We start from the raw sequence: 14,508 nt of genomic DNA on the forward strand, positions 1-14,508 counted from the left end.
ACATCACTGCTGATGGACAAAGATATCCATGCCCTCTATGGTCCAGCCATACTGACTCACATGCTCACCTCCCATCTCTACCCCTTTGCACTGGGTGCCTTCCCTCTTCCCCATTCTTGGAATACACTCCCTCTTCACCTCTCAGAGTGGGAAAGTAGCATTTGAGCTTTAAGGAAGTCTCAGTACATTGTATCTGTTATTGCTGGAGTAAGGAAACCCCAGTTCAAATTTGACCATAGACATTTAACTAGCAGTGGGACCCTGGGAAAGTCTTTAACCTCTGCCTGCCTCAGTTTCCTCAGCTGTAAAATGGGAATAATAAGGGTTCTAAATGGCTTCTTCAGTTTGTATTTCAAAGGATATTGATAAGAACTAATAACAGCATTAGCCCAAAATCCAAAAAAAACTAGTTAAGTAACTTTACTGCAGACCAGCTTGGCTTTCTTTTGGCTTTTCTCACCCTCCCTGCCTCTGCTCCTTGGCTCCTACATATACCTCCTTTTCCAAATGACTTCTGAAATCCTTTCCAACCCTACATCTATGATCCTATTCCTTATCTACCTCTTCGTTTAACAGGGTTTGAAACTGTTCAAAGTCTAACTTTAAAATTAGATGAGTACCTGTATAGGTCTCCTTCCCCTAGGTTCTTTTGAGTATGACTTCCCATGGAATGGTCACTGAGCTTCATGTCAGATGTAAGTTAACCCTGCCTGTCTCAACAGAAGGAATGGATAGACAGAGGGTTCCCTCCCCGCCATTGCCCCGACCCCATCCCATTCCCCTCCTCTCTCACGAAAAAGTCCTACCTCCTGTCCCCTTCCCCAGTCATTCAAAGCCCACCCTTTTCTAAATCCTTGCTCTATACAAAAATGTGGTTGAACTAGACAAGCTGAAAGCCCCCATGGAATTCCAGCCTTATGGTATAGTTAACTTGCTCTTTAGAAGTCCAAAATGAAGTCTAATTCTAGAGAGGAAGCATGGGTTAGAGGATAAAGAGCTGGCTTGGAGTTAGGAAGGCCTGGATTCAAATCCTGCTATGGAAAAAAGGTTTTCCCCTTGGGGTAGGGGAGGTGCACACAAAGAACACATAAGTCTTCCCACCCACCTAGCCCTTTTGCCCACGGCCCAGCTCGATCTAATGCCAAGGCCCCAGAGTTCACCTGTCTTTTTTGAGGGGGGTGAGCATTGAAGAATCCTAAACCCTGACTTTCAGTGACATAAGTACATCAGGAAAGCAAGTCTGATCGGGGACACACACACACCCCCTCTTAAAGCAAGGGTTCTGCATTCTTCACTGTTTCCAATTGGCCATGTGATAGCACCCTCATTGAGCCAGCAGTCGATTTCAAAGTCTGTTAGCTTTTTCAATTGTGTCTCTGCTCAACTGTACCATCTTCCATTTCATTATGTTGAGTCACATATTTTTCAAAAACCTTAATTAATCACCCTCTCCCCCAATTCCAGAGTCCTGGTAAGTCAGTACCTAAAGTCCAGGCTGTCAAACCACCACCCGTGTTCCCCGTGGCACACTCACTTAAACAGATTTCTTTTTGGGAAGACTGATTAATAAACTTTATTACAGAAAATGAATGCATCCAAAAAGGTCCCTAGATAGATACACTTTTTGACAAGAACATAAACATGGGAGAGACACTTTGACAACAGTTGCTACATTAAGCCCAGGTTTTTTTGAGTGTTTGTTTTCCCCCAAAGATCAGACCTCATTGAGAGGAAAGTAAAAAGAGAAAGGGAAGGAGGTGAGAGAAGAAAAATGGGGAAAGAGTAGTAGAGACTAAAGTGTTTGAAGTATGTATAGACAGGTTGGCATTGCAAAAAACAATCAGACCTAGCTCCACCCCCAATCAAGGCTTTACAAAACACAGCCCCAGTCCTAATGGGATCAGGCAATAGAAGAATGTTCCTCTGCTAAGCAAATGTTTTTCCTTAATGCCTAAACTAGCTTCAATTTTGAAGAAATCTAATTAGCAAGCCCCCATCCCAACAGCCACTACTCAGGTTCTGCCTTCTTTTTTAAATTTATTGTCCTGCTGGTCTTCAGAACCCCTCAACACGCTTCCTAAAATACCAGTTCACAGTGAGATTTCCCAAAACCTAGGGTGGGAAAGGGGAGGGAATGAACCCAACTTAAGTGAGTGTTACATTCGGATGCCCTTTACTGGCATGCCACCCTTCTGCCCTGAACACCCCCCAAGAGGCTTGTAGTTTACAGCCTAACATGACAACTCAAGGACAAGGGGAACAGTCAAAAACAGGATCAAAGGATTCAGAGTTGGGAGGGCTGGGTCATCTAGTCCAGCCTCCTCACCCTGCAGCCCCAATGGGCACATGGGGAACTTGCTGGTACACGATGCCTAGGCAAATACTCAGTAAACAAGACTGAAGCACAAATCACAGGGCAAGGCAGAGAGGCCCTGGCTAGCCTTCAAACTAGCTACTGCTCAGATGTGAAACGAGACATGTTGAAATGCCCACCAGGAGAGGACACCTTGTGCCAAGCTGGCCCAGGCCCCATGTCCCATTTCCAAAAGACTGCCTGTGGACACTATCCCCTTGACTTTGTCTACTCCTGAGACTTGTACCTTGGGATGAGTTTAAGTCAGGCATGGAAATGGAACTGTGGTACATGGGGGAAACAAGGGACTAGTGCCTTCTTTAGCCCTAGATGCCAACCCTTGGAGCTCAATTATCTGTGAGAAGAAAAAAAAAAAGAGGGAGGAGTTGGCAAAGATAAAAAGGAGGGCTAAAGGATATGCCTCTAACCATGCACTTGGCACCCAAACCCCTTAATGGCCTGAGATCTGAATTTAACACAGACTGTTTTCTAACTGTTAAAGAGGCTCCACAGGTGACCCCACTGGTCAGAAAGGCTCATGTTCACAAGACAAAACAACCCTAAGCCTTTACCAGAATTGAGGATATAGGGAAATACTGCCCCAGCACAAAGGAAAAACCATCAACAAAAGACCATTTGACCAATTTCAGAATAAAGGACCTGGGGGGGGGGGGGCAGGGGACACAGGACCACAGAAAACAGGCCACACCTCTATGCCCTGACTTACAGTTTTCCTGAAAAGTGACCCCCGATCACACCTTGGAAAGCTTAAAAATGTTGTTTAAGACTCTCCCGTGAGAAGGGTTCCCTCCATACAAATAGAACACATCGGATGAACACTTCCAATTTAACCCCATCTGCTGGACTATAGTGCCCTAAACCACAAGAATTCCACCTCTTTCCAGACACTAACATTGTCCATCACCGTTCTCAAAACACTTCAGTACATATGGGCCATCTCCCCACTCAACTAACCCCCAAATCAACTTTGATTTTCTACATATTTTTAATGATTAGAAGAGAATGAGAGGGAAGACATTCCAATTGAGGGACAAACATGCTGCAGGGTCTCCCTCATAAGTCTGAAGTACCCCCACCTACATGGGGGGGGTGTCATGCCACAACCCTCACTTAGTGGCCATAATTGCCCTTTCTGTAAGTGGTAGCTGACCTGGAGCTTCCTCCCAGAACCCAGTGTTCAGCTATGCCATCCCTCCTCTATGACTTGGCAGAGCTGAGAAGTTTCTGGACAAAAACTTGAGTACTAGACCAAAACTGAGGGGAGGGGAAGTGGGAAGGAACCCCCAAAGCAAATTTGAAGCAGTACTAAAAAAAAAAAAAAAAAAAAAAAAATTTTTTTTTTTTTTAAAAAAGGCACATTTTAGTACATATAGCAAATGCATACCCAACTTAAACCAGAGAAGGGGGAAAAAGTCAAAACCTGTTCAGTGGAATTAGCCTAAAACCTTACTGCCTGCTTTTCGATATTTCTGAAAGCTTTAACTTACAGGCAGGAGAGTCCAGGAATGGTCCCTTTTTCACTCGTCTACCCTATCCAAGTAAGCATAGACTTGCATACCATCTTAATGCTACTCATATATCAACAATATAAATGACAGAGTAGCTTAAAGTAGACACTCCCTTGAACTCCATCAATGCTCAGGTTTGGTTTTATTTTTTTAAACAGGGGTGGGGGATGAGACAACTAGGAAATGTCTGATCTATCGCTACCAGACTCATAGGGTTATGGGTCTTCCAAAGTACTGTTTTGTTTTGGGCTGTTAAGTCTGCTTCAAACCCAGAAATTTTGAATGGTGTCAAGTACAGTTTTTAAAAGTGTAATACTGTTTATTTTGCTTCAAAAGACATTTAAGCATTCTAAACATACAAAAAAAAAAAACCCCAAACGTTCCAAATTGTGTTTAAGAACACTTTTTTTTTTCCCTTTCCTTGCATCACTGCCCTGGCTTTCTGTTTGACTGATACAAGGCAGGACTCTACAATTTCAATTTAAAACTACTGCACTTCAACTAAAAAGAAAACCAAAAATCCAGACACTTTTCTCATGCCAGCTGACCCCCACCCCCCTTGTGACACCTAAGAACGGGAGCTGGGTGCTATTTCACTATATATACAGAAAGACAACTTTTAAGCTAAATGGACACCCAATGCAGTGTACCTGCAATCTACCCTCACAGTGTAGGCTTTGGGTTGCAGCCCCCTAAGAAAGGCAGACGAACCTCATGCCCCCTTCAAGCCTGGACCCCAAGAATCTGTCTAGGGGTGTGGGGATTTTTTGTTGTTTTTACAAACTATAGATATGTACAGTTTATAACCCAGAATTTTCTAGCCAATAACCATATAGTTAAACACCACCTTACAAATTAAAAAAAAATGCCTGAATTAACATTTGTAAATGCTTTTGTTTTACACCAACAACAAAAGTGCACAGAGTGAGGAGAACACGAGAACGCCTTTTCATTTTTAAAAATGTTTGGAATTATGTACAACAGCTTTGATACAGTTTCTGGGTGCTCCGAGATACCCATGGCTACTTCATGTAAACCAGTTACAATGTCTATCTAGAAGCACGTTTGAGAAGCTATGTGATCAGAAGCCAATTAAACCTAATGAGGGCAATCGACACCATCACAAAGGAGAGGTGTTTCATTTAAAGGTGTTTCCCCTACTCTATGGTATTCACATGGAGACAGAATATGGTACAGTTTCATTCGTCATCTTCTTCATCCTCCTCCTCCTCCTCGTCTTCCTCGTCCTCCTCGTCTTCCTCCTCTACCTTTTTCCGGGCAGCTTTAGCCGCCCCCTTTGCCCCATCGAACTTCCCTTTCGACTTATAATCTGCGACATCCTAGAAGGAGCAGAGAGGGGGCGCCATTGAAATTGACAAGCTCACCACCAGTGGTCTTACTTTCATCCAAGTGTGTGTGGGTAAGGAGCGTCCGAGATGGCCTGGACCTTAGAGGTCAGTGAGTCAGATCAACCCCCAGCCCCAAACTCACATGCTCACAGGAGCTAAGGGGTATGCCCAAGGTTACACCACAATGGAGCCCAAGCCAAGTCTCAGGCCTCTAATCCAGGGCTTATTCCACTACACCAAACCCCTTAGGCTATAAACAATCTGGGAGTAGGAGAAAAAAACGACAGTTGTGCCCAATAGCCTTAGAGGAAAAAGAAAAAGGCAAGCGCTACAATAAACTGATTTGCTTGTTAAAGGGTTACTGAAGGATACACCTCCTTTCCTTCTTTGCAGGGGGTGGGGGGGCAGGAAGAAAGACTAAGAGTGTTGAACATTGTATATACTTGATGGGTTAGTTTGGCTACACTGCCTTTCCCCCCCAACCCCCCATTTCTTCTTATTCTTTGGTAAAAATGGATGTCTCTCTGGGAATGGAACGGGATAGGAATAGAAACTAGACCTATACTTTCATTGGTATAAGGAACCCCCAGGTGAGGGGGCTCCCTCTACCAAAGCAGGCTGGTGCCTCCTCTTCAGTTTTTCATCTTTAAGAGAGTTGCCTGGGACACAGGTTAATGAGACTTGCCCAGGGTCACACACAAGCATGGATCAGAGACAGAACTTGAACCCAGGTCTTCCTTCTTTAAGCCAGCTATCTACTACTACACCATACTGTCTCTCATTAGAGATGAAGACAATATGAAAGACAAAAGATAGCAATAATTTTTATAAGGATATTGAAGATGACTTCTCAATACTTCAAAAGCAGCTAGGATTTCATGGTGGGCAGAGGAAGTGGGCATACTCCTTCCCTTCTCCCCTTTTTAGGGAAAAGCCTCCATGGGTTGCTGCGGTCAATCTTTGGGTATAAGCACCCCCACCCTCACCCCATACTTGCTTTGATCTCTCCGCCTGTTCATGGCACTGTCTGTAGCTATGAATTTCATTTAGCCTTTCAATTTTTTTATTTGCCCAGATTTCTATTTTAACTGTAGGGAGCTTACAAATATTAAAATATACTTGATCTCTTTTTCAGAACACGGCAAAACCAAAGCCGCTCACCAGGTGTGTGAACAGCTAGTGTACCTAGTAAATCCCTGGCTATACAGCATTTACAAAAAAGGGGAGGGGTAAAGGAAGGAGGAAGGAATCCCACAAAATCTAAATACAAGTTTCCTTTAAAGATCTTATGAGGTCAACCATGTAGTGACTGTGGCTTCAGTGAACTATTTGATAGAAGGCAAGAGACAGGATCACATATTTAAGAGCTGAAGGAACCTTAAAGGTCCACAATCCAACACCCCTCATTTTACAGATGAGGAAACCGAGACACAGAGATTAACTGACTTGCCCAGGGTCACACAGCCAGTAAGTGTCTAAGGTTGGATTTGACTCCGGTCTTCCTGACTCCCAGTCCAGTGCCCTATCCATTACACCAAGCTACTAAGGTAGACCAAGAAAATGCCCCCAAAATGCCCAATTTTGTCCCAGATTCTATCAAAAGACTGCTTCCCTCCTATCAGCAGAAAGATGGAGGATACAGTGTACGTTATCAGACTTGCCCAATGTTTTGGAGGTTCTATGAGGTTTGGAGAAGGGGACAGAGGAGAGTCACTGGGAAGTGGCAGTGATTTTTTTTTTTGGAAGTGAAACATTTAGGCGTTTCTTTTTTTAATTGAAAAAGAAAAAAAAAGATCTATGATCAGCCCTCAACTATTTGCTCATAAACACACAAAAGCCCATTTACACAATAACCAGTGAAGACTCTGGCACTGTTCAGGTAAGACCTATGGCAAGGGAACTCTTCTCACATATTGAAGGAGCTTCCGTCCGAAGTTTCTTGGCAGAATTTTTTTTTCTTTCTCTTTTTTTTGGCCCTGACCTGTGATGTCACAGGTACAGGGCATTTCCTCCATAGATGATGAAGACTGGCAACTTACCTGTAGGTCCTAGTCTCAGAGTTGCCTGGGAGGGCGCTGAGATCAGGTGACTGACCCAGAATCACCCAGCTAGAATGTGTCAGGCAGGACTTGAACCCAGGTCTTCCTGACTCCGAGGCCAGCCCTTCTCCACACCCGAGTAGCCCAAGCTCTCCCTGGGCCCGCACGTGTAGCTTCTTACCTTCTCATATTTCTCCTTCAGTTTGGCTGCCTTATTATTATAAGGTTGCTTCTCATTGTCACTCAGATTGTTCCACATTTCACCAAGCTTCTTTGCCACATCCCCAATGGATATGCCAGGGTTTGTAGACTTGATCTTGGGACGAAATTCTGAACAGAACAGGAAGAAGCCAGACCTTGGAGAAAAAGTCAGCGTGTTTAGTGTTTAGATGAGCATTCATGAAAGCCTGAGCCTTAAAAACAAAACAAAAACAAAAAAACATCCTGGGTTGCAGAGCTCTTGGACCCCCATAATTCAATTCACAGGATTCATGAAGGTATCAGGGTGAGCAAGAGATATGCATGAAAACCAAAACACTTCAAGTTGTGCCAGAATTCTCAAAAGGTTCTTTCCACCAGTTTGTTCCCCAGAAAAAAAAAATCCCATAGAATGTTCGCTTTGTTAACTTTGTAAATGGCTTAGTATAACTTTCTCTAATATTGGCTCATGAATGAGAAGACATATACCCTACACCTCCTTTGCAGAGGTGAGAGTTGGGGGGGAAAGGGGTCCTCAGTTTTACTGAATTTTTCTCTCTTTTAAAAAAATGTTTCTTTTGATTCTTTAATATGATTTCATGGTTTCAATATGAAAAATAGCTTCCTGGGAGGGGGAAGATCTAGGGAGAAAAGCAAGGTAATGTAAAAAGATAACAATAAAAATCTAGAAGAGTTGGCTTAAGTAATAGCCATCTCTGTAAAATCACAGATTTAAAGTTGCGAAGATCAACAGTCCAATCTCCTCATTTCACAGATGGAAAAATTAAGAAGTCCAGAGAGGAACAGTGACTTGCCTGAGTTTACAGAGGTACTAAATAATGTACTAAGAGTCTGAGGACCTATTATGTGGCAGGGGAGTGAAAGACACAAAAAAAAAAAGTTTTGCTCTCAAGGAGCTATCTAAACCTCAGGTCATGACTTCTAAATCCAGGGCTCTCAAACCAAAGTACTGAGCTACTCACCTGGGCTTCAGGCAGCCCACTACAGGCCCTAAAACTGAAGTCAGACTTTATTTTTTTTAAGTATAAGAAGGAAAACAAATAGGTCTTCAAAGTTCATTGTGAACAGTGTGGTATAATGGATACAGCACTGAATTTGGAATCAGAAAGACCTGGGTTGAAGTTCTGAGACTCACTAGCTATGTGAGCACAGGCAAGTCACTGAGTCTCAGTTTCCTCATTTGTAAGGGAAAAGATACGGGGTTGGAAAAGGTAGATGACCCCCTAAATTCCTTTGAGCTCTAAACCTATGATCTGTGAACATTTATCATCCATTAATAAAATGGAATTGAAGCAGGAAAAAAAACCACCCTAAGAATTCTGGTGAACGTAGGGCAGGAAGGCCAAAGTGACTTACGGTGGCCGTTTAGGTGCATTAGGATCCTTCTTCTTTTTGCCACCTTTCGCTGGTCCGTAGTCTTTCATTTCTCTATCATATCGTACCTTATCAGCTTTTGCCATCTCATCAAACTTGGATTTCTCTTTCCCCGACATAGTCTAAGAAGAAGAAATGAGACAGGTTCAAAAAGCCAGACAACCATTCCAAGGCGATTCATTAATCAGTCAAACAGCATTCATTAAGCATTTACTATGTGCCAGGATTGTGCTAATCACTGGAGATACAAAGAAAGACAAAACTGATGAGGTTAAACGTGAAAGTCTCTGATACCAGGCCAAAAAAAAAAAAAAATTGAGGGGCTGAAATCACAGATTTAGAATTGGAAGGACCCTTCAAAGTATTCTAGTCACAGTCCTAATTTTATAGAGGGAGAAAGAGAAGAAGGAATAGAAATGACTTGTCCAAGATTATCTATAGCTAAATGGCAAGATTGGAACCCAGATTTTGTGACCCCAAATTTAGTGCTCCTTTATATGACACCAACCTCTTCCTTCTAGGGAGCAGTTGCAGAAGGGAAGTACAGACCTGGGGGAGTGGATTAAATATTCCAATGGCCCCATCAACAACGTTTCCTGATGGTATCTATTACACACTGGGGCTCAGCTTGTCAATTTCAAGTCTCCTAGTCAGGCAGGCAAAAATTATTTATTAAAGCAACCCAATGTACTCTTAGCTAGAACTAACCTCAATGAAGTATAACAGAGATGCCTAGCCTTGGGGTCCAGAAGACTCTGTTTCAATTCCTGCCTCTAAAGCAGAGTGCTCCAGGTCAAGTCACTAACCTCAGTGGCCCAGGCACCTCACAAAATGACAGATGAGTTAACTTATCTGTATCTGTGCAGGGAGTTTCCATACCTAGAGTATATACCATGAAAACACAGGTCTGGTTTAAAAAATTTTTTTCTTTAAATGCCTTAAAGGAAAACAATGTAAAAAGGTACCTTCCACCTCTCCGAGCACTTTTTAGAAAACTCTGCAAAGTTGACAGGAACCTCTGGATTCTTCTTCTTATGCTCTTCCCGGCAAGTTTGCACAAAGAAGGCGTAAGCAGACATCTTGCCCTTCGGTTTCTTGGGGTCACCTTTAGCCATGGTGAACTCTGGAAAAGATAAATTTTAAAACATGCATCATTGCTGAGGAAGGAGAAATAACAGACACCCACCAAAAAAGGCGAGTCAGTTCTTTCAGTTGCCAAGAAGAAAACAATTCCAAGAGAAGGCAGCAATCCTGAAAATAGGATGACCCCAGCAGCCAGTCACTGGAACAGTTGGGCTAGAATGGGGAACCTGAAAATCACTGCTGACATGGACTGTGATAGTCTGAGCTGCTACTCAGGACGGAAAGTTTCTAAAGATTGGTGAACGAGAAAAACGGTGGGTGTTTGTGGCATCATCCACCTTGGTAAACTGACTCGACTTCAAAAATCTCCTCCCTAGCTTATTAACAGATAGGTCAAAATTAGCATCCATTTGGGCTTTAGACCAAAAATAAATAAATGAATAAATAAAACTTCTAAAAACAACCCCCTCCCCCCCTTCTAAAGGGTCCAGAGGAAAGCAAGGTTTTAAATTAATGCCAAAAAGCATTTCATATTTTAAAAAATTCTCTACAAGAAAACTTATTTGTAAAAGCCCCCAAGTATCCCTTACATTATAAGAGAAGCTTCGAAGTTAGTCACTTGATCTAAAGGGAGAAAAGTTATTTAAAATGCTGGTTTGCCGAGCCACCCCCCCACCTCCTTTTCCATTATGCCTCTCCATTAAATATACATTTTTCGAGCTCATTCCTTCTTCAAAGTTTCCTTTAAAAAAAGTAGTGACCCACCCCTCCCTTCAACTCTAATCCTAATCTATCTCTCCTACCCTCCCAGGTGGTCATATAAAAATTCCCATTAGTGCACAATATGGGGGGGGCCTTTGTGGGTCCCCCCGCAACAGCTGGGGGCTGCCTGCTCCCCTGGCTGGATGTGCCCTGACCCAGTAACGGTAAACTCTACTTGGAGGGGAAAAAAGGAAAAAAAGAGATAACAAGAAAGAAAAAAAAACAACAGGTCACTAAGACACCAATAATTCATCTTCCATTTTGTGAAATGCTCCTTGATGAAAGAAAGTCCCCCTGAAATCCTTCCCTCTACTCTACTGGGGTGTTCTTACCCCAAGCAAGGACGCCTGAAAAGGGGGCCGGGTGCCAGCTCTCGCCCGATGCTCTTACTGAGGAAGTAGAGAGGCTCAGTGCTATTGAGGAATGGAGAGAAGTGGGAGCTGCTGTTCTGGCCCCAGCAGCAGCAGCAGCAGCAGCAGCTCCAGCTCCATTCGCTAAAATGGCTTCTCTGCCTGTGCAAGGCTCAGACTCAGGCAGCAGAGGCTGCTATTCCTAACAAAGCCACAAGCATGCACCCCCAGTGGCCGGTGGCTGGCTCCGGGGCGCCAGCGTTGGGGATCCCCAACACCCTGGGGGCCCCCCAGGCGCCAGGACCCCAGAGGAGGCGCCCCTCCAGCCCCCTGGGTGGGTTTGCTGCAGTGGGGATGAGGGGCTCCAGGGACAGACGCTGGTTTGCAGGGTGCCCCCCTCCCCTCCTGCCTAGCGCAATACTCTGTATAACAAAGACTCCTGTTCAGCCATTACACTCTTCCGCGCCAGGGGGAAGGGAGAAAAAAAGTGAAAATCGCCCCCTGATCGCCCCCCAAAGACTCCCCAAAGGCTCAAGGCCAGCAGAGAAAGGGCTTCAGGGTGGGGAGAGAAAACATAGGGGCCCCTTCGGGCCGCTGGAAGGTCTTTTCTCCCCCTCTAGCCCTGCACACATCTACACACAGACAGCGAGCCACTACACTCCCCACCTATTGCTGACTGCTTTCTCCCAACGCCAGCCATGTTAATGCCCAACAGCACAAGAAGAGAGCGCAAGGGGGGACCTCTCGGAGGGGCCACCGGGGGGCTCAGGGCTTCCCACCTGGCCAGAAGGACGAGGGAAGAGGCGAGAAAGAGGAGGCGAAGCTGCGTGTGCCTGGGGGAGCTCTCCTTATGGGGGGATGAACCCGGGCTCAGGAAGAGGGCACCCCCCCCCGGCTGTCCCCATTCCCCCCCCCACTCGCCCCGACAGCGCGCAAGCTTTAGCCTGTCAGATGCTCCGGTAGCGACAGCCATGTTAATGCAGAAGGCTCGGCAGAGTTCCCCGCCACCCCCCACCCCCACCCCAAGCCCCCAGTACTGCGCACGGCTGGCTGGAGCAAACAGTTAAGTTTCCTCCGCCCGCGAGCCGACCGCCCCGCCTGGGGACAGAGCGCCCCAACCCCAACCTGGGGTGGCCATACAAAGCTGTCCACACTGCGCCCCGGGGGAAGGTCTGGGGGCAGCGCGGCGCCCCGACTCCGGTTCGCAGACCCGGGGCAGCTCGTCCTACCCCCCGAAAAAGAGAAGGCATGCGAAGAGTTAGTCGCGGTGTAAGGGACTGCATCAGCCATATTACTAGAGGCAGAAAAATAACTCCCAAACGCTACTCTATCCCGCATTGACCAGAGGGGAAAGGGGAGGGGGGCGGCGTGAAAACTGCATCGACACCCCCTCCTCCCCGCGTACCCCCAAACCGAGCCTGTTAGAGAACACTCCGCAAAGCTAGGCTCCGAACCTTCCCTCCCGGAGAAGCTGCCTGTCCTGTGCTGGCAAACCCTAGGAGCCCGGGGCGCTAAAGAAAACCGCTGCTACAGCTGTCGGAAAACAGCTGGATCGCAGAGCTTTCCCTAGAAATCGCCTCGGACTGCCGGGGCATCTGCCAAGGGCGGGGGACAGGAGAAGGGGGGGGACAGGAAGAAGCTGCAAGGAGAAGCCCGGAAAATAGGAATAATAATTTTAAAAGTTTAAACACCTGGATTTCTTCCCCTTGCCGGTCAGTGAAGAAAGGCAGAAAGGAGAGCTGAGGAGGGGAAGGGAGGAAAGTGGCAAAGCGGCGTGGAAAAGAAACGGAGAGGAGAAAAAAGGAAAAGAGAGGGCAAAGGAAGGGGGGAGGGGGCAGGGAAAGGGAGGGGGGATCGATGCAGCGCCGGCCGGAAAGTTGTGCAGAAGCAGCGGGGCTGGGAGGCGGCGGCAGCGGCGGTGACGGCGGTGACGGTGGTGATGGTGGTGGTGTTGGTGGTGGCGGCGGCGGCGGCGGCGGGAGCGGGCTGTGTAGAACGTACCTGTATTGTTCGCTAGTCTGGGCAGCGCAGGGCACGACGCTCGGCTAAGCACTCCCCCAACCTCGCGCTAGCTGACTCCACGAGAGCCGCCTGATTGGCTAGTGGGCTCCGCCGTTTAAAACAGCCTCCTCGCCCGGCCATTGGCCATGGCCCTTATGCATATTAATAAGGCGGAGGCGCTGATTGGGCCCGGTCACTTGGGTCATTCATTCAAAAAGAACAACCCGCCTGGGATGGAAGGCTAAAAGGGGAGTGATGGAGAATAAGATGGTGATGATCAGTAGGAAACCCTTACTGTAACCAAAGTTAGGGTGAGCAAAAGTGGTGGTGGTGACTCCCCCAGCCCTCTTGTCGTCGAAGCTTCCCAGCCCCTGCTCCGGGTGAAGGACCCTTTGTCTGTCTCGTCCGGGCGTCCCACCGAGCTCACACCTAACCCGCTGTCCCGGGCCACCCGGAGCCTTGGCAGCGTATTTCGAGAGCACGAGTCTTCAGTTTGCTCCGCAGGGCTCAGCCTCTCCTCTGGAGACCCACAGCGAAGAACCGCAGCCCGCTCTGCTCAGCAAAAAGTTTTCTTGCTATTCCAACACATTCATCTTCCTCTTCTCTTACCTTTGCAGCGGTTCGGATCTGGCGCCACTTAGGGGCACGAGACAGTGAGATCTGATCCCCGAGCTTCCCGACTGCTCGCACTCATAGACGTACGAGATTCTTGCACCGAGATCTGACTCGCAGACCGAGAAAGGAATTTCTTGCCCTCTTACAAGAACAGGACGCTAGAAAACCCAAATGCCAGCTGCGCCCCAGTATTGTCTGAACCACCTCGAAGGCAAAGCACTGATTGTCCTGGTTCCTACTGATTTCCAGTGTTTTCAAAACCGAAAATCACATTGGATCCGGGAGAAGAGAGTAAGGCGTGATTTCTTTGAAAGCTGAAAAAGCAAAAGAGGAGACATTAGGAGAGGAGTTAAAAGGATAGAGTTTGGAGACAAAACGAATGTGAAGAGAGATGGGGCAATAGTTAGTCCCCCCTCCCCCATCCCCCCCAAAATTCCTTTGCAATAGCACAGTGCAAAACCCAAGCCAGTAAGCTAATTAGGAGTCCTCTCAGTGGACAGATCCACAGAAAGCCTTGCTAAATTACTCATTCATGGAACTAGGACTGAGTTGAGGATATCCAAAAGAGCAGATACAGAAAGGAAAAAGCTAGCACCTATCCCTCCTCAGGTCTCTACAGCTACAAGGGTCCCTTGCCAACCCATCTAAGCAAACTCCCGGGGACAGTAACATTTCTGAGGGAACGCAGAAATCGATAGAAGTAACAAACTAACACATAGCCAGGAGCAAACGCACCGCAGGCCAGTTAGGGATGCCCTACGGAGCAGAGCACTGGGTCCTCAAGTCAGAGTTCCAAACTATCGGGGCTTCAGCGCGGTCACAAGCCTCTCATTT

At 46.5% G+C, this 14,508-nt stretch overlaps 1 protein-coding gene across 3 annotated transcripts; it reads right to left on the reverse strand.

Moving 5' to 3' along the window:
• Window positions 1-1,543: 1,543 nt before the first annotated feature.
• On the reverse strand, window positions 1,544-13,141 carry HMGB3 (high mobility group box 3). 3 transcript variants are annotated; one of them, XM_027845070.1, is made up of 5 exons: window positions 13,060-13,141; window positions 9,829-9,986; window positions 8,846-8,985; window positions 7,452-7,626; window positions 1,544-5,222 (listed from the first exon to the last, which is right to left on the reverse strand). In XM_027845070.1, the coding sequence occupies exons 2-5, from the start codon at window positions 9,976-9,978 to the stop codon at window positions 5,082-5,084; spliced, it is 606 nt and encodes a 201-aa protein (XP_027700871.1). In that variant the 5' UTR covers window positions 9,979-9,986; window positions 13,060-13,141; the 3' UTR covers window positions 1,544-5,081. The 3 variants fall into 3 exon arrangements, with proteins under 3 accessions (XP_027700871.1, XP_027700874.1, XP_027700872.1); XM_027845073.1 differs by lacking the exon at window positions 13,060-13,141 and adding an exon at window positions 12,750-12,814; XM_027845071.1 differs by lacking the exon at window positions 13,060-13,141 and adding an exon at window positions 11,041-11,211.
• Between the last annotated feature and the right edge of the window lie 1,367 nt (window positions 13,142-14,508).

This window comes from Vombatus ursinus, unplaced genomic scaffold, assembly GCF_900497805.2.
Source record: "Vombatus ursinus unplaced genomic scaffold, bare-nosed wombat genome assembly UNPS02014951.1, whole genome shotgun sequence".
Lineage (NCBI taxonomy): Eukaryota > Metazoa > Chordata > Mammalia > Diprotodontia > Vombatidae > Vombatus > Vombatus ursinus.

Bases quoted from the DNA above. Each gene is read 5' to 3' on its own strand.
- HMGB3 (XM_027845070.1), bottom strand. From the start codon at position 9,978: ATGGCTAAAGGTGACCCCAAGAAACCGAAGGGCAAGATGTCTGCTTAC. The intron at 8,986-9,828 runs GTACCTTTTTAC...TCTTCTTCTTAG, and splicing joins AGTGCTCGGAGAGGTGGAAG to ACTATGTCGGGGAAAGAGAA. The intron at 5,223-7,451 runs GTAAGAAGCTAC...TGCTCCTTCTAG, and splicing joins TGAAGGAGAAATATGAGAAG to GATGTCGCAGATTATAAGTC.